This window comes from Cervus elaphus, chromosome 1, assembly GCF_910594005.1.
Source record: "Cervus elaphus chromosome 1, mCerEla1.1, whole genome shotgun sequence".
NCBI lineage: Eukaryota > Metazoa > Chordata > Mammalia > Artiodactyla > Cervidae > Cervus > Cervus elaphus.
In genome coordinates, this window is record NC_057815.1 from 28,362,837 (window position 1) to 28,387,692 (window position 24,856).

General features: G+C 36.4%; 1 protein-coding gene across 8 annotated transcripts in view; it reads left to right on the forward strand.

Annotated features, from left to right (window-relative positions):
- CCDC82 (coiled-coil domain containing 82) overlaps positions 1-21,200 on the forward strand; it is a 30,801-nt gene extending 9,601 nt beyond the window's left edge. For 7 of the 8 annotated variants that reach the window (XM_043897417.1, XM_043897754.1, XM_043897530.1 and 4 more), the window contains 5 exons: positions 6,831-6,923; positions 8,211-8,335; positions 11,287-11,457; positions 16,978-17,163; positions 20,926-21,200. In XM_043897417.1, coding sequence (XP_043753352.1) covers positions 6,831-6,923; positions 8,211-8,335; positions 11,287-11,457; positions 16,978-17,163; positions 20,926-20,991 — 641 coding nt within the window. In that variant the 3' untranslated portion in view covers positions 20,992-21,200. Of the gene's footprint in view, positions 1-6,830; positions 6,924-8,210; positions 8,336-11,286; positions 11,458-16,977; positions 17,164-17,546; positions 18,923-20,925 lie in introns of those variants that run through there. The other variant, XM_043897830.1, reaches the window with a different exon arrangement.
- Positions 21,201-24,856: the final 3,656 nt, after the last annotated feature.

The window sequence follows — 24,856 nt, forward strand, 5'->3', positions numbered from 1 at the left end:
AATAACAGAACAGTTTCACTCCTAAAATTATCCTGTTCTCCACCTGCTCATCCCTCCCTCCCACCCCTGAACCCCTAGCAACCACTGACCTTTTCAAAGTCTCCATAGTTTTGCCTTTGCCAAAATGTTTTTATCATGGGAATCATACAGCATGTAGCCTTTTCAGATTGGCATATTTCACTTAATAATGCATTTAAATTTCCTCCATGTCTTAATGTGCATGATAGCTCATTTCCTTTTATCACTGAATAATATTCCATTGTATGGATGTACCACGGTTTGTTTATCCGTTCACTTGTTGAGGGATGTTTTGGTTGCTTCCAAGTTTTGGCAATTATGAATAAAGCTGCTATAAATATTTGTGTGAAAATTTATCTATGGACATAAGTTTTCAATTCATTTGGGTAAATATCAAGGAGCCCTGTGCTTGTTTTTAACACTGATCATCTCCACCTTAGAAGGAGATGTACCTAATTTTTATGCAATATATTTTGTCTTTTGTGTTCTTAGTTACAGCTTTTCCTTCTGACTCTATCCTCACAGTCTCCCTTTTCTCAACTCGTAACCGTATTAATGCCTTTCCTCCCTTGAGTTGTCATGTTTGTAACCCACTATTCTAAACTTACCTTTTTGTTCAGAGTTTCCCAATAACTACAAAGCACTGCACTTAGACTGTTAGAGCCATCAGTCCAGTGAAATTGCTCTTACTAAAATTAGTGACAACTTTTAAGTTGTCAAAATGCTTTTTGGTCCTTATGTTAACCTGATATTGCTGTGTGTTTTGCCACTAGCCATTGACAGTTCTCATTTTCAGGTGTTTGGTTTTTTTTTTAGCTTCTTGTCTTCCTCTTTATAATTTTATAATATTGCATTCCTCTTTTTCCATTTGCCATGTAAATATTGATGTTTTTAACGGTTTCATCCTCACACTGCCTTCATTTTACTTGGGCTTCAGGCAGTCTCTGCCCCATAACTTCAGCCTAATCTCTGGGGAAGTTCCCAAGCTTTTATTTCCAGCACAGACTTCTCTATAGTGTAAGGCCCAATATTTTAATCTTCTTACTGAACATTTTCATCACAGTGTCTCTTAGACATCTCAGACTCAATATGTACAAATCTAAATGATTAAGAGGGAGCATAAGGAAGTTTGGGGTGGTGATAGAAGTTGTGTTTTTCATTGTCTTGGTGGTTACACAACTTTGTGTTTTGGTCATAGAACTGTGCACCAAAAAGAGTGAATTTTATGGTATGTGAAAAAGTAAAACTCAGTAAAGAAATCCAAATGGCCATCCCCACTTTGAAAAAATAACCTAGGTAGTTAATCAACTTCTCTTCTCTTTGTAATGCTAATACACATTAGACCTGCTGACACATTATAGGAACTTATTAGTTGGATGGATGGATGATTAAAATAAACATACCAACTGAAGGTTCCTAAAGACAGAAAAATGTGAAGTATTACTAGATTTATTAAAACATCAGAGGAAAAACAACATACATATTTTAAGATGATAATTAATGACTTGGTTAATGTTTTTAATACTTATTAGTGACTGCCATTTATGAATACAGTAAGTATATGTAGTTTTTATATGCCAAGGGATTATGTTCTAAAAGTTGCTGTAAGTTAATACTTACATTAGAAAATCAAAATATATTTTCTCATTAAAGCAATATGTAGGATGAATATGAACACAGTTCTCTGACCTGAGTTAGGTTGGTAGTCCCAGATTCATTCTACCGTCTGCCTCAACCTCTATAGGAACACTGACAACTACTCATATTCAACATGTGATCAGAATTTGGGAGAGACATTTCGTAACTCCAAATTCAGTTCTCAATTGAGACAATCAGTGGCATATCCAATTTTACCTTTTTGAAGAGAACAGTTCTACTATAGGAAGACATTTTCTCACTTCCTTGCTGTCTGCCATTTGGCTCTGAGAGGTATGTTCACCTGTAGCACTTTAGAATAGTTTCCTTCCAAATGTATGGTTCAAGGACTTAATCAGAGTATTTTCCTCTTCTCATCAATCCCTATTATTATTTATTCTATTTATTCTGAGACTGCAACTCCCAGAAAAGATACCAAAGGAAGTAAAGGGATGGACTAGCAGTGGCTCATTTAATTCCAGATCTATATGGTTCACATGGTAATCTTATACACAGGTAAAGAGGAACACCTTCTGATTTGTAGATATTATATTATTTTTCTGGTACTTTATCATATGTTCACAGTGACAGAGAACCAAGTAGTAAATTATCAGAGTACATCTCAGTCTACTAGTGCCTTGGTAGAAAAATACTTGCCAGATTACTGAAAGTTAGATTGAGTGAACATTAACTTGGTCTCCACCTAGCAATTAAGCAGAATCATTCTGTCAGTACACTGCATAGGACTAAGACCAATCTCACAACCATTTATGTTAAATATTAAATCCTCTCCTCTGGAGAACTTCTCCTCTTGTTCTAAGATAAATAAAAAATACCTGTAAAATCATATGGCACAAAGGAGAGGTGACGTTACCCTGAAGACCCAAGCGAAAAAAATGCTCATGAAAAAATGTTTCATTAAAGGAAACATAAGAAAATTGTACAAAGCATTTGCCTTGCAATCTTAAGAAAAAGAAATAAGAAATCATAAGGAGAGGACAATTTGAGGTGAAAGGGAAGTAGTTAAGGATAAACTGCCAGAAAATGAAAAGTATAAAATCAGAAATGAAGTATATATTGGAAGCAGTAGAGAGCCGAGTTAGCAGTTTAGAAATCTCATCAATAATATGTAGGTTAAACCCAAGAAGTTTCTAGTGTAGAGAGAAAAAACATTTCTGCAGAGAAGATAACATAAAGGAATAGAAATGAAGACATTATTTCACACATTCTTAGCTTGGAAAATAACAAATGAAAATCTAAAGAAAATTATATAACCTTAGTGAGATATGAAAAAGGAAATTTGAATGTACTAAAAAGGCTTACCTTGTTTTTGGATATAAAGACGTGCAGATGTGAATTCAAAGGTATGATAGAAGAAAACATAACCTGAGTTGCCAAACGCAGTTGTTTGTGACAGATTAAAGAGGCTCACATTCCTAAGTTGATGAAAAAGATTTTCAAATAGGCATATGAAGGAAATATGTTTGTGGTTACAAGAGTAAAGAAAAAGTTCTCTAACCATTAGAGTTATAAAAATGGCCTAATATTAGGTGCCATATTAATGTGTTACATATATCAAAAGAATAATTTCAATAGATTCTTAAAAAGTACTTGATAAAATTCAATGCCCACACCTAATTTAAGTCTTAAAAATAGTTTGAACATATGTCCTTTACATAACAAAGAATATTTTAACTGAAATCCAACATTGTAATGAAGCGCTAAAGGTATTCTCTTTAAAGAACAAGACAATAATATTGCATGCTTTGTTCTAGATGTTTTCAACAATGCAACAGACACAAAAGTAAAACAAGAAATACAACTATGGAAAAGGAAAATACATTTGTTACTGAACATAATATGACTACATATACAAGCTATCGGTTTCTGACTTACTTAACCACAGATACGAAAGTTGAGAGAAAGGATGTGCATATATTGAGAGCAGGAGTAGAGACAGCGTCTATTCCCATATTTTTCCTAAGTTCTTTTTTCTCTAAATAGAGGGACACCTGTTAGAATAGAAAAAGGGTTCCTTTTATTGCTCTGCCCCTGCCCTTTTACTCTGGGCTCATATCTCCATTTGACATGAAAGTACACCAACAATCCATGTGCCTCTACCAAACAGAATACTTATAAACCTCTCTTGGTTCTAGAAATAAACTTAGCACTAGCAAGACCACATCCTCCTCAGGGTTAAGGGAGAAAGCAGTCAGTGCCCAGGAATTTGCAAACAGTATCTCTCTCTCCAGCTCTGCGATTTTCCAGGAAGCTCATGTTCCTTAGAAAAAGGTCTCAAGAATGACTAATGCACAATAAATGCATAACATTCAATAGTTTTCTTATATACTGTCAATAATTATTTAGAAGATACAATGTGGGAAAATTCCATTTACTCTAGTGAACAAAATAGCTACTAGGCCTAATCTTAAGGAAGAAAAGCATAGCTTTATAGGTACAGGGATAAAGTTTACTGTGAAATAGAAAAGGAAATGTGAGTAAAAGAGATAAGAATGCTTATGGGAGGTATTAATAATAAATTATACAAGAAGTTCTATCTTCTGAAATTCTTTCATTCAGCCTTGTGGACACAGTCTTAAAGTTTGCTTGGAAGAACAAATGTATGAGAATAAATAGCATTTTCAAACTTGCCCCCACCAGATATAAAAATAATTATAAAATTTCAGTAAGTAAAGGAATGTAGTACTGAAGTGAGAAAACAAAATCAGTAGTGGGAAGGTCAGATGCTAAACAAAATCTTAGCATATGTGAAATGCATGATAAAGGATGCACAGAAAATCAACAGAATGACTAAACTGATGATTGAATACAGGGGAGTTGATTACCTTGTAAAAATAAAGATGCCTAAACATGTATATTGTTGGTTTTCTCCTGTATCCGTTTGAATTTTTTTGTAATCAAGGAGGAAAGTTTTAAACAGTATTCCTGGGGTATCCTTTAGAAACCCATCCAATATAGGGATTAAAATGATGAGAAAAGCTCTGGAGGAGGTCAGGATTTGACTCTGCTTCTATCTAGTTGTGTAAGCTTGGATAAATTATTTCATCATGAGTGTCATTAATCCTAAAATAAAGGATTAATCCTAAGATAAAGGATTTGGATTTTATTTTCTTCAATTTCCCACCCAACTCTAAAATTACACGTTCTGAAGTATGAAAGGATCACATCTAACTACCATGCAAAACGACATCTTTGTAGGGGATTGTAACATGAAATCTAGAGTCAGGTTGTCTGTTCCAGCTTTGGTTCCAACATTTACTGGTTCTCTCATCTTTCGGAAGTTTTTCATCCTCTCTGTATCTGTTTCCTCAATGAGAAATAAACTGAGAGTATTGATAGTACCTTGTAGGTTTGTTGTCAGAAATAAAGCAGTGTATGCAAGTGCATAAAATGATGCCTGGCCTTTACCTGCTCAGTAATATTTTTATTCAGCTTGAGAAAAAATTATGCCAGGAGCATAATTCCACCACCACCTACCCATCTATTCAAGCACAATGAAATCAAGGCCCTCCTCCTGACTCTGGTGAAGGAGATTCTGACACACATTAGTAGGAAAGGCTTGCTGTGTTTAGAAGAACTCCTCAGATGATTCTGATCTCTGCCCTGTTCTTTCACTCCCAGTCTTAAACACTGTTAGCACTATCTTTGAAATAGAGCATCAGTTATTCAAACTCTGTAACAGATGAGTAACACTGGGCATTAGCATATTTAAGACTGATGATAGATTCAGTGGAATAAAAATTTTAAATTCTATTTCAGTTTTTTGATAGTTAAACACATGTGAAGGAGGGTCCATTTGATTTTTTTTCTCAACACAACAGTTACTATTTCCAGAACAGTTTTCACCTAATTCAGTTTGGTACGTGCTAGACAGAATTTAAATTCATTTTAACACTCGTAAATCAAATATGTACCAACACTATACTTTTATACCCAAAGGTTGATGAAAGTCTAGTCGCAATTGAATACTATTAAACTATCACTTCATTTTCCAATTGTATTCATAAATGGCTATTGTTAGTTTTTTTGAAATTTTCAATTAAACCGGCTTTTAAAGTCTATGGTCCCCAGTGCAAATTATATGCTATTGTCCAGTAGTTTTATTACTGCTTTGTTTTGACAACTCTAGTATCTCAATAAGGTGTTTTCTTAAAGATGGTTGCATACTAAAAGTTTCCCTGAAGTCTAAGATTTATACAACCCTTTTAGTAATTAAAATGTAAATTAAAAGATTTCTTCATGTTAAATTTCATCTTTATTTCAACTGAAATCAAAGAATCACTCATGGATGCTAATACTATTGATCAGTTTTATTTTGATTTAATCCCTTGTTGAGCATCTTCTACTTTTCTGGAAACACTCAAGCAGTTGTTAATATCTTCACAATGCCTAGAGCAGGGACAGGTGTTCTTTGATGACAGCTTGGATCAAAGAAGGGGTCGTGTTTGACAGAGAACACTTCCACAGCCATAGTAAACCTTGACCCAAGAGAAATGGGAAACAGTAGGAACCTTCTCTCTCATCATTTCGCCTGACCCACCACAAGAGATGATTCCATGGGCCAAGCTGAGTTAGTGGGAAAGTAGGCTTTTATATTTGGCATGAAAAAGAGGAAACATAACTTTTCTTAATTGATGTGGAAAATCCTAAAGCTGTGGCATCAGAAAGGATATTGAGTTTTTGTAGCCATTGTGGTTCTGGCTAGGGTAGCAATTTCCTGAACAATTTCATATGTAACATATTTTAGAGATAAGGAATAAGAGAGGAGTTCATTCACATACTGAGCAATCTGCCTTTAGAGGTTTTCTTCCTTGCTGTAATTGTCAAGTTGGTAATTAAATTTGAGTGCATAGGGGATGATTTTTATTTTTTCCACAAAATATCTTAATATTTCCTGAACAGTTTTCCCTTAATAAGTTTGAAAATTGAAGATGATTTGAAATAAGAACTTGAAACTTTGGATTATAAGTCAGTAAATCTGGAAAATGGAGATTTTCTCAGTGACTGGACAAATCACTGAGCCAGCTAGAAAATTAGAATAATTAAGCAATTTCAATGTATAGCATTAATTTCTTAGCCTTGGAGAAGGGAACCCATTGTATTCAGATAACTGTTTTGTCTGCCAGATTCTAATATTTATTTTAAATTAATTTCAGATTCTTTTAGTGACCACTATACTCACTTTGAAAGAGTTGTGAAGGCTCTTCTGATCAATGCTCTAGATGAATGTTTTCTGGGAACATTATATGGTAAGTTAATATAAATGGAGCAATCAGGGTTTTTTTTCCAATTTTTAAACAATCTTATTGTTCTATATTTGTATGTGTATATTAAATAAAACCAAGGAGACCCAATCTTAAGGCCCTCCTATTGTTCCGTCTAGGATCAACTACACCAAAAGTCCATTCACATCACAAACTTGTTAGTGTTTATTATTTGTGATATGTGAAAGTACAAAAGAAATATTTTCCCTCTCCTTTGAGAGTTCCACAGTAAACTTGAGGATATAGGGAATATATTAATAAAGCAATAGGGTAACTCAACACACTTGCATTGTCCCAGCCTAAGCGCTAAGCTCCTTTAATTTCACCGAAAGTTATATGCTTTTTCATGCTTTTGTGCCTTGCTGTTTCTCATTAGAGTATAATCCCTTTCTACTCTAGATTTTCTAAGAAGTGTAATTTCCACTAAACGTTATCTGTGACCCACTTAAGTAATATTTCTCACTCCCTCATCTATGCTGTTATCCTGAGTATGGTGGCACTGATATATATGCACTTCTCAAATGTATTGAAACTGTATTTTTGCCTTCCTCCCTTCTTCAAGAGTGTGGGAAGAACCATACTTTCTATATACATACCCCTTGCATCTAGCTCAGAATCTGGCTCTTAATAAAGACCATAAATAATGCTGAATATCTACCTATGTGCCTAAGCAAGATTTCATTCAAACTTTATTAAACAAATATCCATTGAGTGTCTACTAAGGGCCAGGCATTATTTGAGAAAAACTGCAGGAATACGGCAGTAACTATATGACATAGACAAATCTTGCCCTTGTGTTGCTTGAAGTCTAATGGGAGAGACAGACAATGAGTAAACAAATATATAATATGATATGATGTCAGCTAGGGATTAGTTCTTGAAAAATTATAAAACAGGATAAGGAAATCAAGAATATATAGGACAGGAAAGTCTGTGTTAGATTGCTCAAAAAGGTCTCCTGAATGAAGGGAAGGAGGAAGCAATGCATGAATCTAGCAGAGAGCACAGCAAGTGTAAAGAGCCTTAGAAAAGAATAAGTTTGAGGTGTTCAGGGAACAATTAGAGGGCCTGTGTGGTTTCTTCTATTCCCTGATACTCTGATGGAATGATTTCCTTTAACTTTACTTTTTTTTAATTTAAAATGTTTCTAATCAACCAGCCAAGTATCTGCTTAAATCTATGGGACGAAATCTTTAACTATTCCATTATTTAAATATTTTATAAGGGCAAAGTGATTGTTTTTGTTGGTGTTGTTATTGTCCCCCTGAACAGATGGCACCAGGCAGAAATCGTATGCACAAGATATGTTGACTTCTCTTCATTATTTGGATAACCGCTTTGTTCAGCCTCGTTTAGAGAGTTTAGTCTCTAGAAGTCGTTGGAGAGAGCAATACAAGGTATACAGTTTTACTTGTTTTTGAATCTCTGCTTGAGGGTGAGGTGGGATAGGAGTGGCAGTCTTCTCGGAATTTCAATAACCAGTCACACTTCTTTAATTCATCTTCTAAATTTAATCTTCTAAATTATTAGCATTTTTCTTTGTTAGATAATCAGCTTGTTTCTTGACTCTTCTAAGGTTATAATTGTTTTAATTATTCCCACTTGTTATATCTATCCAATAATTAAGTAGTTATAAATGATAACTTTAAAACATCTCTAGGGCTTAACCCATCTGGTAAAATGAGGAAGTTGTCTCATAGGATGTTAACTATTTCAGTAAAAAGAGTTCCACTGTTAAAGAAGGTCGAGAAACAGTAGGTTTAACTTAACTGCGGGAGGGCTTTTCAAGAAGCATTAATGTGTGAATTTATACTGTAAATCTTCTAGAGGGCAATATAGAATATAATACTTTCCAAATTTGTGTTTTACTATGAGGCTCCTTTTCATAAAATACCTATTATTACCTTCTAGGATATTGGTTCCCATAAGATAATTAGGGAAGCCCTGGCCTACGTGGTCTTTGACATCTTTCTCCACCTTAAGATTTTGTAATTCTACCAATTTGGGAGAATATTCTTTTTAATTTATAAGATCTAATTGATTCCATGTTATCCCCCTAGATTTCTATTTTATCATCTCTAATAGTACAGGCTGTCTTATATGATTTACAAGACTTTTTTTCCTCCCTACTTCTAACTTTTTATCTTTTAATAATTAGCAAGAAGAAAAAGGCAAGATAGTAGAAGTTCAAGTTCCACATAGTCTTTCTAGCACCTAAATCATTAGCTACTCTACCTCATTTGTGTCAGGAGATTTGGCTTCATCCAGTGCCTGTTCAGCCTTGTATTACTTGAAGATAAATTAGCTACAGATGGTTTAGGTTTAAGGGACAGTTACGGGATTACAAAAAAAAAAGAGAGAAGACTTCAATTTGGAGGATAGATTGAGTTTAGGGGGCTTCCCTGGTGGCTCAGCTGGTAAAGAATCTGCTTGCAATGTGGGAGACCTAGGTTCAATCCCTGGGTTGGGAAGATCCCCTGGAGAAGGGAAATGCTACCCACTCCAGTATTCTGGCCTGGAGAATTCCATGGACTGGATAGTCCATGGGGTCACAAAGAGTCGGACACGACTGAGTGACTTTCACTCATTTGAGTTTAGAGTCACCATGTATTTCTTTTTGACTTTGAGTGATTTTAACTTCCATGAATTCCAGTTTCTTCCTTAGATAGAGAAAATACTTACCCACTTTAAAGGGAAATATTTACTAATTTTTAAGGTAAAGTACATGGCACAACTTTTAAGATATGGTATAATATATATCATTGTCTTTAATAGAAATAAAAGTAGCATATTGATCATTCAATTTTGCCAAGTAATTTATATGCAAAGTAAAATATCTTAGCTGATCTTCAGAGTAACCCCCCCCCAAGAAAGGTACTACTATTTCCTCTATTTTAGAAATGAGAAAATTGTGACCCAGAAAAACTGAATAATGTAAGGTTACACAGCTAATATTAGTCAGGCCATTGTTTGAACCAAGCACAAACCTTAGGTCTAGGGTTCCTCAGACTTCAAAGCCCATCAATTCTGCTGTAATATGTTTTGCATACTATGATAGGTTATGTGGAATTTGGATAACCCACTTTTGAAATAATAACTATAAGTTACAAGATAATATTAGCTTAAAAATTTAGACACATAGATAATCAATTCAGTACGATCTTGTTCAAAATAAGTTAAGTTATGCTGCAAGAAATAAATAATGTGACAAAGTAAACTAACAACGAAAACCTCAACAGCTTAACTAAACAAAGTTTATTTTTCACTTGTGTGTTCACTGTGAGTCAGTAGGGGTGCTCTATTAATTGTAGTCATTCAGGGAGCCAAGCTGATAGAACTTTCACCTCCGTATGTGCTGTGAGTTCCAGAGAAGCAGGAAGGGAAGATGGTTAGTCACCTTTTACTCTGAATGTCAGCCTGTAGTGACACATGTCATGAAGTACCATGAAATAAGAGAAACACTAAAAAGTACAAGACAATGTTGTTGTGAATTCTAAATGTAAAAAGGAAACTCTACTGGATACTTAATTACTGTCAGGCTGATAGAGAATGCAGATTAGTGACCTTGTTAATATGCTCATTGTGTGCAGCTCAAATATTGTGGTAAGCTCATCCACACTACTAATTAGAATAGGAGTGTCTAGCACAGGTCTAGAGCCTAAGCAAAACTGCTCAAGCACAAGTAATTTCACAGCTTAATAAAGCTTATTTATGAATGCCAAATATTTTCTCTGTTTGTCCATTGCTAACTCAGCTATTAGACTGGCCATAGTAATACTGGCAACCTAGCAATCCTAGTTCAAACTTGTCTGTTTTCATAGTACTTTAGTAAGCAACTATAGGAGAATTGAATTATTTCTGGGATATTTTGTGGAAAATACAATTCATGCAATGGAGACTAAATGTGATCTTGTTTTTTTCTCGATTTTTATTAACCTAAATGAACTGATCTTTTAATTATATTATCCTGCATTTTTTTTCTGCTCATTCTTTCCTATTTTAACTAATCACAACATCTGGAGATAAGAAGAGAGATAAGACGTAAATTAAAACCTTAGTAGTAACTTAGACGTTTGAGAGAAATGAAGCTAGTTTCTTTCTTCATCTGATTTCTTTTCTTTTAACAGCCTACATTATAAATTTATTTTTAAAATTTAAATGTATCTTGTCAAACACCTACTGTGTGCTCAATACTAAAGTGAGACATACCAGTGTGTTTTGCTCTTACATCTTATTCTATTATTATGATTCCTATTCTTAATTTTAGTTTGGTTGGGCTCTTATGTTTTATTTTGTTGTTGTCTTTCTTATGCTTTAAACTTTCGTTACATTTTGAAATTATTTTCAGGAGCGAGTAGAAAATTATTCTAGTGTAAGTATCCAACCGAGGAATCCTGAGAACTGTTGCTGCCAGGCTTGTGGGCTGCATCGCCACTGTACATACTCAGTGCGTTTATCAGGAAAGCTGTATAACACCAGGACCATGGAGACAGATGATTTCATGTCACACGATAAACAGGTATTTTTTCCCCCTCTCATTTTAATTCTCAAAAATTAGAATTTTCACTAAATAAGCCTGCATAGTTAACCCTAAGTTCTTTTCACAAATGGAGAAAGCACCAGGAGAAGAAAAAAGAGCATGGGGAAAGAGTGTGCCATTTTTTAATGTGAAAAGGTGTATTATACAGCAGATTCACTCCAGATTCAGTCAGGTACTGAAATCAGTGCCTGTTGTCTCAGTGTGCTTCACCCAAACTGGGTGAGGGTGAGGGGCGTGAGGGAGAGGGGACAAGGATGAAAGGGAGGTAACTGAGCCAGAGGAAGCAGAAAGCCTTTTTGAGTCCCAAGGAGAATTTGACCCCAGTGGAAATTTTAGGGCAGATCATCTACCAAATTGACAATCTATAAACAAATAATTAAAGATGCCTATAGATGGTGAAGGGTCTGCCTGCAGTGTGGGAGACCAGGTTTGATCCCTGGGTTGGGCAGATCCTCTGGAGGAGGGCATGGCAATTCACTCCAGTATTCTTGCCTAGAGAATCCCATGGACAGAGGAGCCTGGCGGGGTACAGTCCACGGGGTCGCACAGAGTTGGGTACAAATGAGTGACTAACACTTTGAAATTCACCCCAATAATGAGGTTTGAAGAAAAACTGTGCTTCAACTTACACTACATCAGAAGTGTTTCAGAGCCTAGAACCATCACTGTATATTTAAGGTACTATTAATTTTGAACGAATAGACAAAACAGAAGAAAATATTTGAAATATTTGAAGAAAAGTATTTGATAAACAAGAGCAGAACAGTGCAGTGTGAAGACAGAAAAAAAAAAGATGCAGGTGCATACTACTTCTATTTATTTTTTTACTCTTTGTAAAATGATTACACTTACAAGTACAAAAAATAATAAAATTGAGAGCTTTCTCTGGACTTCCCTCTGTGGAGTCCTCATCCACTGATATAAAGATACAGTTGGTCCTCTGTTTTAAAAAATCCATATCTACATGGGTCCATGCAGTTCAAGCGTATGTTGTTCACGGTTTAACTATACTATTTTTACACCTGTGGTTGGTTTAATCTGCAGATAGAGAAGCCCAAATGTAAGACTTGGGCAGCTGTGGATTCTGGCATCAGGGAGGGTCCTGAGGAGAGTGAGGGGTGGCTGTAGTTTTAGCTACAACAGTCTTGGATGGGTTACTGAGATCAGAACCCTGGACCACCAGCTTGTGGTGATACCTGAGGGCATTAGAGAAGAGGGAAATCACCTGGAGGAAAGAGACATGCGGTCTGAAAGGCAGTCAGGAGTACTAACAAGTTTTTCAGTTTTGCCCAGAGTCTGTCCAGACTCCTCAAGACACTTAAGATCCAGTGAGAAGAGGCATTAAGTTTCAGGCAGATGGCCATGTGTAATAAAAAAGGTGAAAAGTGAAAGTGTCAGTCGCTCAAGTGAGTCGGACTCTTTGCGACCCCATGGACTGTATGGCTCCTCTGTCCGTGGAATTCTCCAGGCAAGAATACTGGAGTGGGTAGCCATTCCCTGCTCCAGAGGATCTTCCTGAGCCATGGAGTGAACCCAGTTCTCCTGCACTGCAGGCAGATTCCTTTGGCATCCGAGCCACCAAGGAAGCCTAGCCATGTGTCATGCGTCCATGCAAAGAACAGGCTGAGAGGGAACAGAATCCCTTAACTCAGCTTGTTGCACTTACGTTTTTAGCTGTGCTTTGTCACTCAGTCGTGTCCGACTCTTTGCGACCCTGTGGACTGTAGCCCGCCAGGCACCTCTGTCCATGGGATTCTCCAGGCAAGCATGCTGGACTGGGTTGCCATGCCCTCCTCCAGGGGATCTTCCCAACTCAGAGATCAAACCCAGGTCTCCTACATTGCAAACAGATTCTTTACGTCTGTGCCATCAGGGAAGCCCAATGTTCTTAGAGATCTGGGAATAGACAGTAGATTTCTTCCCATCCTTCCTCTATCCTTGAAGATATTTTCTCTTTCTTCTCCATATTTTAATTTCTTTAAGGAACTGGTTGCTTCTCTGTATATGAGGGCCTAAAGAAATACCTCAAAAAGCTACCGACAGTGTTAAAAACGTACATAATGCATGTTTCATTGTATTTCCTTGCTTTAGTTTGTTAAACAGTGTTAATTTACATTTCCAGGTGTTGTATCTAATAAATTATAGAGCAGATTATTTCTATTGCTTTGCAGTCACCATCTTCTGCTTTAGGAAAATTTGATGACAATTTTTAGCTTTGCTTCTGATTAATCTTTGGCTATGTCAGGCCCCTAGTTCACACTGATAACTGAGATGATTCAGTTATCTTCAGATTTATCAGTTCATAGAACTATACTAACCCTACACAGTGGATTAGTTATCATTTATATATCATTTATCTGCTTTGAGATAATCATCACAGAACTTGCCATTTCTCTTTCTCTCTGGTGTTTTTAAATATTGTCTATCTTGTGAGACTAGCGTCTCTATTTTTTTTTCTTTTTCTTTTGGCTGCACTGTGTGGCTTGTGGGATCTTAGTTCCCCAACCAGAGATTGAACTTGGGCCCTTGGCAGTAAAAACACTTGTGTCCTAACCACAGAACCACCAGATAATTTCCCCCCAGTAGTGTCCTTACTGTTTAGAAATGCAATCAGTTAATTAAAAGTACTCTCTAAACACATTTCTGGACATTTAAGGACACTGTTCTAGCAATATAGATTTAATTTACTTGTTTTTAGAACTTCATGTAAATAGAATGCTACAGTATAAGCTGTGATGTACTATATACATTAATTCATAAGGTATAGTTGGCTGTAACAATACCCTAAAACAGGGAAGGGGTGAAAGGAGAGGTCTGCTTGCAGTGTATGCAGCAACTGTGTACACATACTATGTATATTTACTGCTTTTATGAAGCCTTACTTACAGTGATTTAGGCTCTTCCGTATAAAATGTGCTCACGTTTGGGGAAAAAAATAGTATGAGAATACTCTAAAGGTAATTTTGGGTTTATTGCTCTCCAGTGTCAATAAACTAAATGTAAAGTAGACACCAAGAGGGTAGGAATTAGAAATGAAAAGGATTTTCAATAGATAGTTTTGTTTCATACTAGAAAAAGAAATTAAAATAGAAAATCTTAAACACTTCTCCTTTCCTTTTGTTCCAACTCACAATCTCTATACAGATAAGTTCTTGTTTTGTGGAAATACAGAATACAATGTAATAAAAACAAAAAATTGTATTATTCTTCTACCATATTTTATCCAGACCAGCCATCGGAGATTTCTCCTGCATCATCTACTTAAATGGTAGAAGTGGACTTCCCCATAGAGTTCACTGCAACTGTTGTGGTATCTTTTTACTCAAAGTGGGAGGTATTGGCAAATGAACTGTAATTTATATGACTGGTTTGATGAAAATGTTTCAATGGGAACAATACTTAGAGTAAGCAAGCCATGAACAGTAATACCTGATTGTTTCTGATGATGTGAAAAACAGATTTTCCCAAATCATAAACAGAAATATGTATGTGCTTTTCCTCAGCATTTTGAAATTTTTAAGAAACGTTAGAAGATATCCCAAATGTCATCTTCACAAGACGATGCATCAAAGCTGACTGTTACTGACCATCATATTGAACTTTTATTCATTTTTGCCAACTTTTGTATTATTTATTTACCTCATTGCCTGTGTGATCCCTATTGTGTGACTTCAGAAAAAGAGGACAGTTCTTTGCCAGATAGAATACACGTTGCATAGGACAGTAATGTAACTACATCATTCTTACTGAATTCACCAGAGTATAACCCATCATGTATGTAGACACAAAGACAAATATGTAAGTTAGGAAGAAGTTTGTCTGTTTCCTGAGGTTACTCCATGAGAACAAGACTGGTCATGTTATAAAGTTTGAAGTCCTTTCTGATGCATTTTCTACAATGGGTGAAATAATGTAAGTACAATTACATTTAATTTGGTCAGTGCAGTGACACTGTTTTCCAATTTTAGCTATAGGTGTATATAAAAAAGTATACATTCAAAACATTCTAAAAGAGAATGGATGGTTGACTTCACAAGAAGAGTATTCTTAATCATGAGATCCTAGAAGTCTACATAAACATAGAAATCAAAATTTTTACAGTTTGCTAATAATAAAATAGTAATGTTTATAATTACATCAGACTCATTAATTAAGGGGCTTCCTGGGTGGCTCAGATGCTAAAGAATCCACCTGCAATGCAGGAGACCCCAGTTTGACCCCTCGGTTGGGAAGGTCCCCTGGAGAAGGGGTAGGCTGCCCACTCCAGGATTCTTGGGCTTCCCTGGTGGCTCAGACGGTGAAGAATCTGCCTGTAATGTGGGAGACCTGGGTGTGATCCCTGGGTTGGGAGGATCCCCTCGAGAAGGACATGGCAACCCACTCCAGTATTCGGGCTTCCCAGCTGGCACTAGTGGTAAAGAACCCGCCTGCCAATGCAGGAGAGGTAAGAGATGCAGGTTCAGTCCCTGGGTGGGGAAGATCTCTGGAGAAGGCAATGGCAGGCCCCTCGAGTATTCTTGCCTGGAGAATCCCATGGACAGGAACCTGGAGGGTTACAGTCCATGGGGTCAGAAAGAGTCAGAAAGAACTGAAGTGACTTAGCACACATTAATTAAGATAAAAAATATAACTAAACACGAAGTGATTTTTTACTTGCAGAATATTTTAGAAAAAAATATTTGGTTAAAAGCTGTCTATTTTTGATATTGGTATGAGAGCCTGTTTCAGTTTACATGTTGTTTGTAACAGGAGTCCCCAACCTCCAGAATCTAACACCTGATATCTGAGGTGGAGCTGATGTAATAATGATAGAAATAAAGTTCACAATAAATGTAATGCACTTGAATTATCCCAAAATCATTCCCCTGTCCAGGTCTTTGGGGGAAAAAAATGTTTTCCGTGAACCTGGTTCCCAGTGCCAAAAATATTGGGGATTGCTGGTTTATAAGCTAGAAAATTATCATAATTCAAGCATTTTTACCTCAGTAACTGTATGTATAGTAGCTTGCATGCTTTTCTTGCTTTGAGGTATGGTTGTCCTTTTGCCTTACAAGCCATCTTTCTCCTCTTTCCCAAACTTGGCTAACTATTTTCTAAAGACTTAGTTCACACATCACCTAATTTAGAACCCTTCTACTTTCTGGATTGTGTTAATTGTCCCTTCTCTGTATCTTGATTGCCTCTCGTGCATTGCATTTGGCACCTTGATTTGTAATCATTTGGTTTTTTCTCCGAGCAATGTAAATTCCCCTGATATAGGTGGCACATATTTTATTTCTGTATCTCCAGTGCTTAACTCAGTACTTGAAACAGCAGTTGCTCGTTTTTTGTTATTCTGGTTGTATAAATAAAAGAAAGTGAAGGAATTATTGTATAAAAAATTTTGAAAAATAGTGCATGGATTCTACTTTTAAAGAAAATCTGAAAACCAGAAAGGCTGTACATTCACTACTATATATTCATTTCATATAGCAGGTGATGTTTTATTTCTTGATTTAGGTGTTTACTGTTGGCAGAATTTGTGCTGAGCGAACCAGAATTTACCATAAACTGAAACATTTTAAATTCGAGCTGTACCAAGAGTGTTGCTCCATTGCAAAGACAGAAGAGGTTGAGGATGAACAGGTTAAAGAAACAGTGAAAAGAATTTTCAATCAGTCAAGAAACAGTGGCTGGATTAGAGAGGTAAGGTGAATATAGAAGAACCATTTCATTCAGTAGATTCTGGAGCCTACTACTGATCAGCGAAAGGATGTGAATTATGAGAATAGAAGACAGTGACTTTTAAAAGAGAACCTCTCCTGCTCTCCCTGTCTTTGTATTTTCTCTTCTTCCACCCATTCCTTCCACGCTTATCATTGTCGTACCCTGAATAGTGCCCTGATGTTCTGAGCATTCACTTAGCTCATCAGATAAATTTTAATCAGGAGTAATACAGTCCTTTAATGAAGGACCTCTGTCCTTTCACTTTTATGTATGTGTGGTTTTCCTTACATATATATTAAGTCCCCTTATTTTCTTTGACAAAGTATAGGACTCACCTCTGCTTGTCTGCTTCCTATCTTTAGAACAGTTCTTGTGACCTGAGAGTGAAGAAGCCTCTGATGCCAGTCTGAGGAAAGGATCTCGGCTGCCAGTTCTAATACCACCCACATCCTCTTCTTGAGGACATGGGACTGAGCAGTGAGCACTCTAACTGAAGATCAAGGGGAATGCAGAGGTCTCAGGCCACGGCACTGATTTTGATTCCCCCATATCCTGTTGATCACTAAATTTGATACCAAGGATAAAGTGGGGATTTTGAAGAGTGCACTGGATTCCCGAAGATCTGCTGGCAGCTCATAAGCTCTGGTCTACTCACAGAGCTTTTAGAATTGTTATGGTACATGGAAAGAATGCAAGGATGCTAACATGATTGCAGTCTTCTAAAGCAAGTCTAGTTACATGACTGTATAAGAGAGAACAGATAGGAGATTTTCAGGTATCAACTCAGATAGGAGTTGATACTCAGATCAACAGTATATTTAATCTTAAAAAAAAAGCCTGGGTTATTTATATCATAGGGAAATTTGTAAAAGAGGAAAATAAAAAGAGCTTAGAGAGTAAACTTATGAGCCAAGGGAAAGAAAATGAGGACAAACAAAACAGGAACTTCTTAGGACGTGACATGTCCCACAGGGGTGTCCTGGGCCGGAGAGTGCCATCAAGACTGGTTTCCCTTTTGACAGTTAGCCACCCACCACAAACCACCAGCCGGGGATCTCCTTGCCTGCTCCCCGCATCTTGACTCTTCAGTCGTCTTGTTTTCATTTTACTCTCTTCAGCTTTGTATCTTTTACTTTGCTTCCAGTTCTCTCACTCACAATTCTTTCCTCCCTGTCCTTCTCTGTGCTTTTTCATTTGCTGTGGGGAAGAGCCATCATGTAGCCAGTAAGTCCCAACTTCGTTTTCCTCAGTGACATGAAATTCTTAAGTGCATTTATTGATGCACTGAACTGTTACCAACCCTCTAGTGGCATTAAAAGACCTTTTGGGACACCAATTAAAAGAATTATGTACTAGGTGTAGCAAAATCACTCTGCATTGTATACACTATACAATAATTTTATATATGGCAAAGAACATTAAACTTCTTACAGAAAAAAGTAAAAGCATTTCCAAATCATGTACCTTAGAGAAAGCTTAATAAACTTTGTGACAACAGAAGGGACCTGCAAGAAGAAAGAGATTCTTAAGAAAGCCAAGAGTCACATTATGCTTAAAAAAATAACACAGCATTGGGCATTGAAAGTATTTCAGGATGGTGCATATTTAGGACAACATGCATATTTTTTCACATAAAATACCAAAGAACTTCATTTTCTTTTTGAGAGCCCTCCTACTTTAAAAATATTTGTCAGTAGATATTCTCAAAAGATTTCCTGGAAACCAAACAAGTTTATTAGCCAATGTCAGCCCATAGGTAGCTTTTTGTGCAATGATTAAATTGCAGAATTTATCAGATGCCCTGGTATTTCTCCACATCACTCCGCCTCCCCGTCAGAGTGTGTTTGCCTTTGAGTAGTAGCACTGCCTGTGCTCTTGTGATGCACGCCTTCCTCTTGGCCACCAGCTATCCTAAACCTTGAGAATACCTGGGCTCTGTGCTCCTTGAGTGGCGCATCCATGGCTCTTTCTGCCCTTAGCGCTCAGTTATCATGTGAGGCTCCTCTCTCACACTGTATAAACTCTGTTCCTGTCTGTCCCCCCCAGCTTGCGTTTCATACCTTGCTTTTTCCCTTACCTGCCTCTTCTTCCTCCAAGCATTTTTCTTCCATTATCTTGGGATCTCTCAGAATTTCTTCCCAAAGACCTGCCAACTAGAATGACTTCATTCTTCTTATACTTCCTCCTAACAGTTGAACTAGGAGATCTGATTTTAACCTAATGATATTAAAAGGATAGGAGCAATTCAAGTGTAAGAAAAGAACGAATGATAAGAAAATTATGATAAAATCAAAATATATAACATATAATAGTAATACATGCCTCATTCTAAATTGGAAGTGAAGAACATAATGTCATATGCCACTGGCAAATGCTGACAAACGATTTTTCTTTGAGAGTACCTTTGATGGTGGGACTTCCAGGGCAGTTGAAGACAGGATTGTTGGGATAGGGTAGTGAACACATAACACCAGGAAGTGAAAAAAGTATGTCCACAGGAACATCAGGTCTCAGTCCCTATCACCATAATCGTCAGAGTTATCAACATCGTCTCTCCTTTTATTGGAAGCAGAAGCAGAGCTCATAAGGAGAGTTAAGAAACCATTAGGTCAGTTCATCTCCTCAGCGGAAGGAAGCACTTGAACTCTGTCAACCTTGAAATCTCCAAACCGTCCCAGCTCCTCTCTCCTCTTGTCCGGCCCTGGTCTTTACTCTCCATCGTCATTGCTGTCACTCAGATTTAGGCCTTCATTACCTAAACTATTATAGTAGACTCATGACTAGCTTCCAAACCATTCTAGACTGGATGTTTTACCCTTTAAAAAAAAAAAAAATATATATATATATATATATATACACATATATATACCTCAGATTGTGTCAATTTCCTGCCCTAACACCTTTGGCAGCTTTCCATTGCCTGTCACATTATTGCTAAACTCTATGACCTAACATTTCATACTTTTTATTCTCTGACCACCTCTTTGGTTCAGTCTTCTCTCTCAGTTCCCCTGGAAAACCTCAGACTGCAGTCAAACTCTGTACTTTTCTGTCTTGTCACTGTTTTATGGACTTCTGTCTCCTAGAGAAAACTTTCCACCAGATGATCACCTACCAAGTCTTTTTCCCTAGGATAGCTCAAATGCCAGTCTTCCTGGTCACCTCAGCTAACCATAACCCCTCTTCCGAACCCTCATAGCAGTGTCTATACTTCTTTATGCCCCTTGTTATTGGTTGTCATTGGTGAACTCTGTTCTCCTTAGAGGCAGGGAAAGCAATGGAAAGGGCACAGCAATCCACTCCAGTATTCTTCCCTGGAAAATCCCATGGATGGAGGAGCCTGGCAGGCTACAGTCCATAGGGCTGCAAAGAGTCAGACATGACTGAAGCAACTTAGCATGCATGCATGCATTAGCGAAGTATTTGATATATGTTATGTGTTAAACAAATTTTTATTGAATAAGTTATTGAAGTTATTACACTTCTACAAATATGATAATAGAAAACCTATAATTTATCAGACAGTTATGAAGTTAATAATAATGTTCGTTTTGATCTCTTACCAATGCTTTCTATGAATTAGAAATGCTTATTTGAAATTGAGTCCCTGTTTATAATAAAAAGATATTTGTTCATGATTGCCATGAGATAAACTTGTTACTATTTGTCTGTAGATTCAAAAGGCCTAGTTTATCTTCACTGCTTTGAGTAAAATAACTAGCTTTTTTATTGTATACACAGAAATATGATCAACTTGAAGAATATCTCAATTTTGCGGATTACTTTCAAGATGAGAAGTTTGACTGAATTTTAACACATTTCCTTCAGAGAAGATTTTGTAAATTCCTGTAAATGTGAAGATCACAAGTCTCGTTTCTCTGTATCATGTGACATATTTATATATTATATGTATAGCTTCATGGCAAAATTGGAGAAGGAAATGGCAACCCACTCCAGTACTCTTGCCTGGAAAATCCCATGGACCAAGGAGCCTAGTAGGCTACAGTCCATGGGATCGCAAAGAGTCGGACACGACTGAGCAACTTCACTTCACTTCATGGCAAAATGTCTTGTGTGAAACATGTTTTTCTTAATTTCCATGAAACAACATTCTGCAGTCTAATAAAACTTTTATCTACTGTACATAGAAAACATAAGCCTAACTTTTAAGTATATTTTAAAGTTATATAACAATGCCTTTATATCAGATGACTATCAAGTGAATGAGCTGTTCATGTCCTGTCAGTTTATTAGAAAACCATGTTTTTTAAAAATGTATTTAGATTAACATCTATGTGTATTCCTGCCCAGATCTGCTTATTATCCTTCTGCAGTATTAAATGATCTTCACTAACATATTTTTTACTGCCATCATTATCTAAATCAGTGGGCCATGGAAGAAGCCTCAGTGTTATGTTCAACTAAATTCTCTGGCATCACAATCAGACTATAGCTTACCCATTCCAAGTAGAGGAATGCTTTTTTCCCTTTTACAAAGTTTCCCTTACAAATATACTTCAGGCCTGCAAAGTCTTCCAATCCTCACATTCAGGAATAATTTCATGATATGTATTTGCATAGGTCATAGCGTGCGTTCTTTTTCCTGTCCAATTTTGTCTACAGGTACACGAATAAGATGTATTTTATTTATTTTTATCCATTACTCTTCCCCTATAAGTATTTATTAGGATCAGAAGATCTTAGAGAGACAAATTCTGCCAAAAATAGTTTAAAGTCACATTTTGGCATCTGCATTGCTTCTAAATTGCACTTCTAAATTTTCCCTTAATATAATAAAGTAAAATGGTTTCAGAGTGAACAAATGGACCCTGGCTATTTTGTATCTTTAATTCTTAAAAGTGCTGTTCTGTTAGGGTCTAGTTCCTTGTGAATTTTAGATCCTTGTTTCTTCAAGTGTCAGTTGAGCTTTGCTTCATCTATTATGTGGTTCATGGAATGGTCTTCATTATATACATTAAAAATTGCATTGTATTAAGTCCTTACATAGAGATTTAATATTTTCTACAATTAATTTTCCAATATTATCCCTATTACAATTGTAAACAAAACAGGTAGAAAGAACTTACAAAGTTGTAAGAATACTGCTGCTGACTTTTCATGTGAAGAGTGCATACCTTTTTAAAAACTATGAAATAGAAATTTTTAATCACGCATCTATTCCTATTCTTACTTGTCTGTTATATGGAAATAATCCTTAGCTATATGAAGGTACAGTTGAAAGTTGAAGATATAGTGATAGTGTCCGAAAAGATATATGGCAGAGTTTAGAGAAAAAGTGATGGCCAGTTGGGAAGGGTGAAGATCGTGAATGATTTGTCAAAAAAGAAGTCCAGGGGAAACAAAGGAATGATCTCTAAAGTATCTCTGAAGACCTCGGGAGCATCATTTCTCACATGTGACACTACAGACAAGTTTGAACCAACTGAGGAGTGAACTTACGGACTGAACGTTAAAAATATTTATCTATTCTTATAAATAGCATTCCTTAATTTATAAAAATGAAAGCACTAACGACTTTAAGGACTTTTTATGGCAGCTGACTCAGTTCCTAGGTCATGCCTCTTGTTGACTTAAAACGTTTTTCTTGTTAGAACAGTATTCTGACTGTTGATCAGGAAATGCTGATAAGTAGTTTTGCTGATGTCTGAGGTCACTGCAACCGAGCAAGCTTCTTCAGAAGGTGTTTGGAGAGTACAAGAGACTTTTTTGTACATGATTACACCAAAAGAACTGCAAAGAGACAGGCTATCAGGAAATGAGAATTAGCATGGATCAGGGGGCCAAAAGCAAGTGGTCTAGAAGAAAACAATGTTGCAAAATTGGAATTAACTTTAGCAGGTATTATGACGTACTGTATTATTTTATCATCATAATTGATATCACTGATTCTATATAACAAAAAATGGTTTGTAAGCTTACAAGTCTCATATCTATGAACTTTTGAAATCTTGACATTTATCACTATAGCATTAAATGCTTTATGTTAGGTAGCTATGAACAGCAAAGATGATGAGGAAGACAGATGGACAAATGAACTAATGCTTTAAAAAAATTGGTAGGGCTCTTATAGAAGCTTTAGGGATATAAGAGGGAACAGTTCCATAAAAGGGGAAGACAAGGAAAAAAATGTTTATTTTATTGGCAGCTGGACGTAATTGAGCATATTTTCTCACTTGTCTGCTCTCATACTCAGATGAGTAGTTCTATTCACTACTCATTTCTTGGAGGTATTATAGGACTTGCTTAGACTCCAGCATGTTGATTGAGGTGTAATTGCAGCCCTTGAGCTATTCTGGGCATAGTCTGGTTTCCCTGTAACTCTTTTCACCCTTGATACTGAGGCAGCAAGTCCAGTGGTTAAGAAAGGATAGGTTTGAAATTAGGCTTGAGTTCGAGTCCTGATCTGTTACTTCCTAGTTAAACAGTTTATTTTCAATAAGCCTCAGTTTCCTCATTTATAAATGGGGTTAATAATTCCTCTCCCTCAGGACTGTTGGTGGATTGAGGGAGATACATGCAAAGTACTGTGCCTGAAACAGTGACTAAATAAATAGTAATGACGTGAGTGGAAACGAGGATGTGGATGATAATGATGTCAGCTTGAAATTAAATGGCTGTAAAGGGCAAATGTGCACAAAAGACTCTGTAAAGGCGTGTCCTACATCACTAGAATATAGTAGGAAAATTTACTAAATTGTTGCTGGACAAGTTTTTAAGGTGTGTCCTTGTCTAGCTTAGAAATAAAAGTTTACATCATTTAGAAATAGCAGCTTTGACCAAAAACTGTTAATCACAATCATGCTACTGCAGGACTGTAGAGTGAACAGTAGGTTTAAATTTATTGAAGTGTTTCTCTTTCATCAGGTATGATTGCTGAATATAAAGTGCTGATGGTAACAGAAGATAATGTCTAATAAATACACCTTTTTAAAAACCAAGTCTAAAATGATCAGAACTCCTTCACATTTTACTGACACCTCATGAGAGAGTTCTCCTTTCAGATTTGCATACCTTAAAAAGGTATTTCTGCCTTTCTCCATGAGTGGTGAGGAACAGCCTTGGAACAGACAGACAGCAGTATGTTCCAATGAAAAGTAAAAAGTTACATTCCATCAGAATGCAGTTGTCCCAAATTCCAAAATAACATTCTAGAATTCGTGAAAATAAAATGAACTAATGTAGGCCAGCCTATCAAGAACTAAACTGTAGATAAATCCAGTCTTAAAATGTTTGCAGTGATCTTATTCATTTCTATCCACAGCTCAGTTTGAAGCAGAATCTTGTAACTGAGATGCCAGAGGTGGTTTAAATTAACAAAGCCCCATTGCTTGACACCTCAAATCCAAATGACTTCCAAATGAGCATAACAGATGATATGGTCCTGACTAGAGCAATACTGTGCTCACTTTATTTTATCCTACATAACTGGTAATCAGCAGAATCCAGCATACATTTTGAGAGCTTAAAGGTAGAATTATCTGAAGATGAGGAGACAACAGTTGTGTGTCAGAGATCTATTTGTTTTGTGTTAGTGAACTTCTTGAAACTGGACTGCTGCATAATGATTTTCCTTGTTATATATGTAAACAGACTACCGTGAAGGCCCCAGATCTTGCATTAGGTTTGTCATAGGGAATCCTGTATTTTCAGA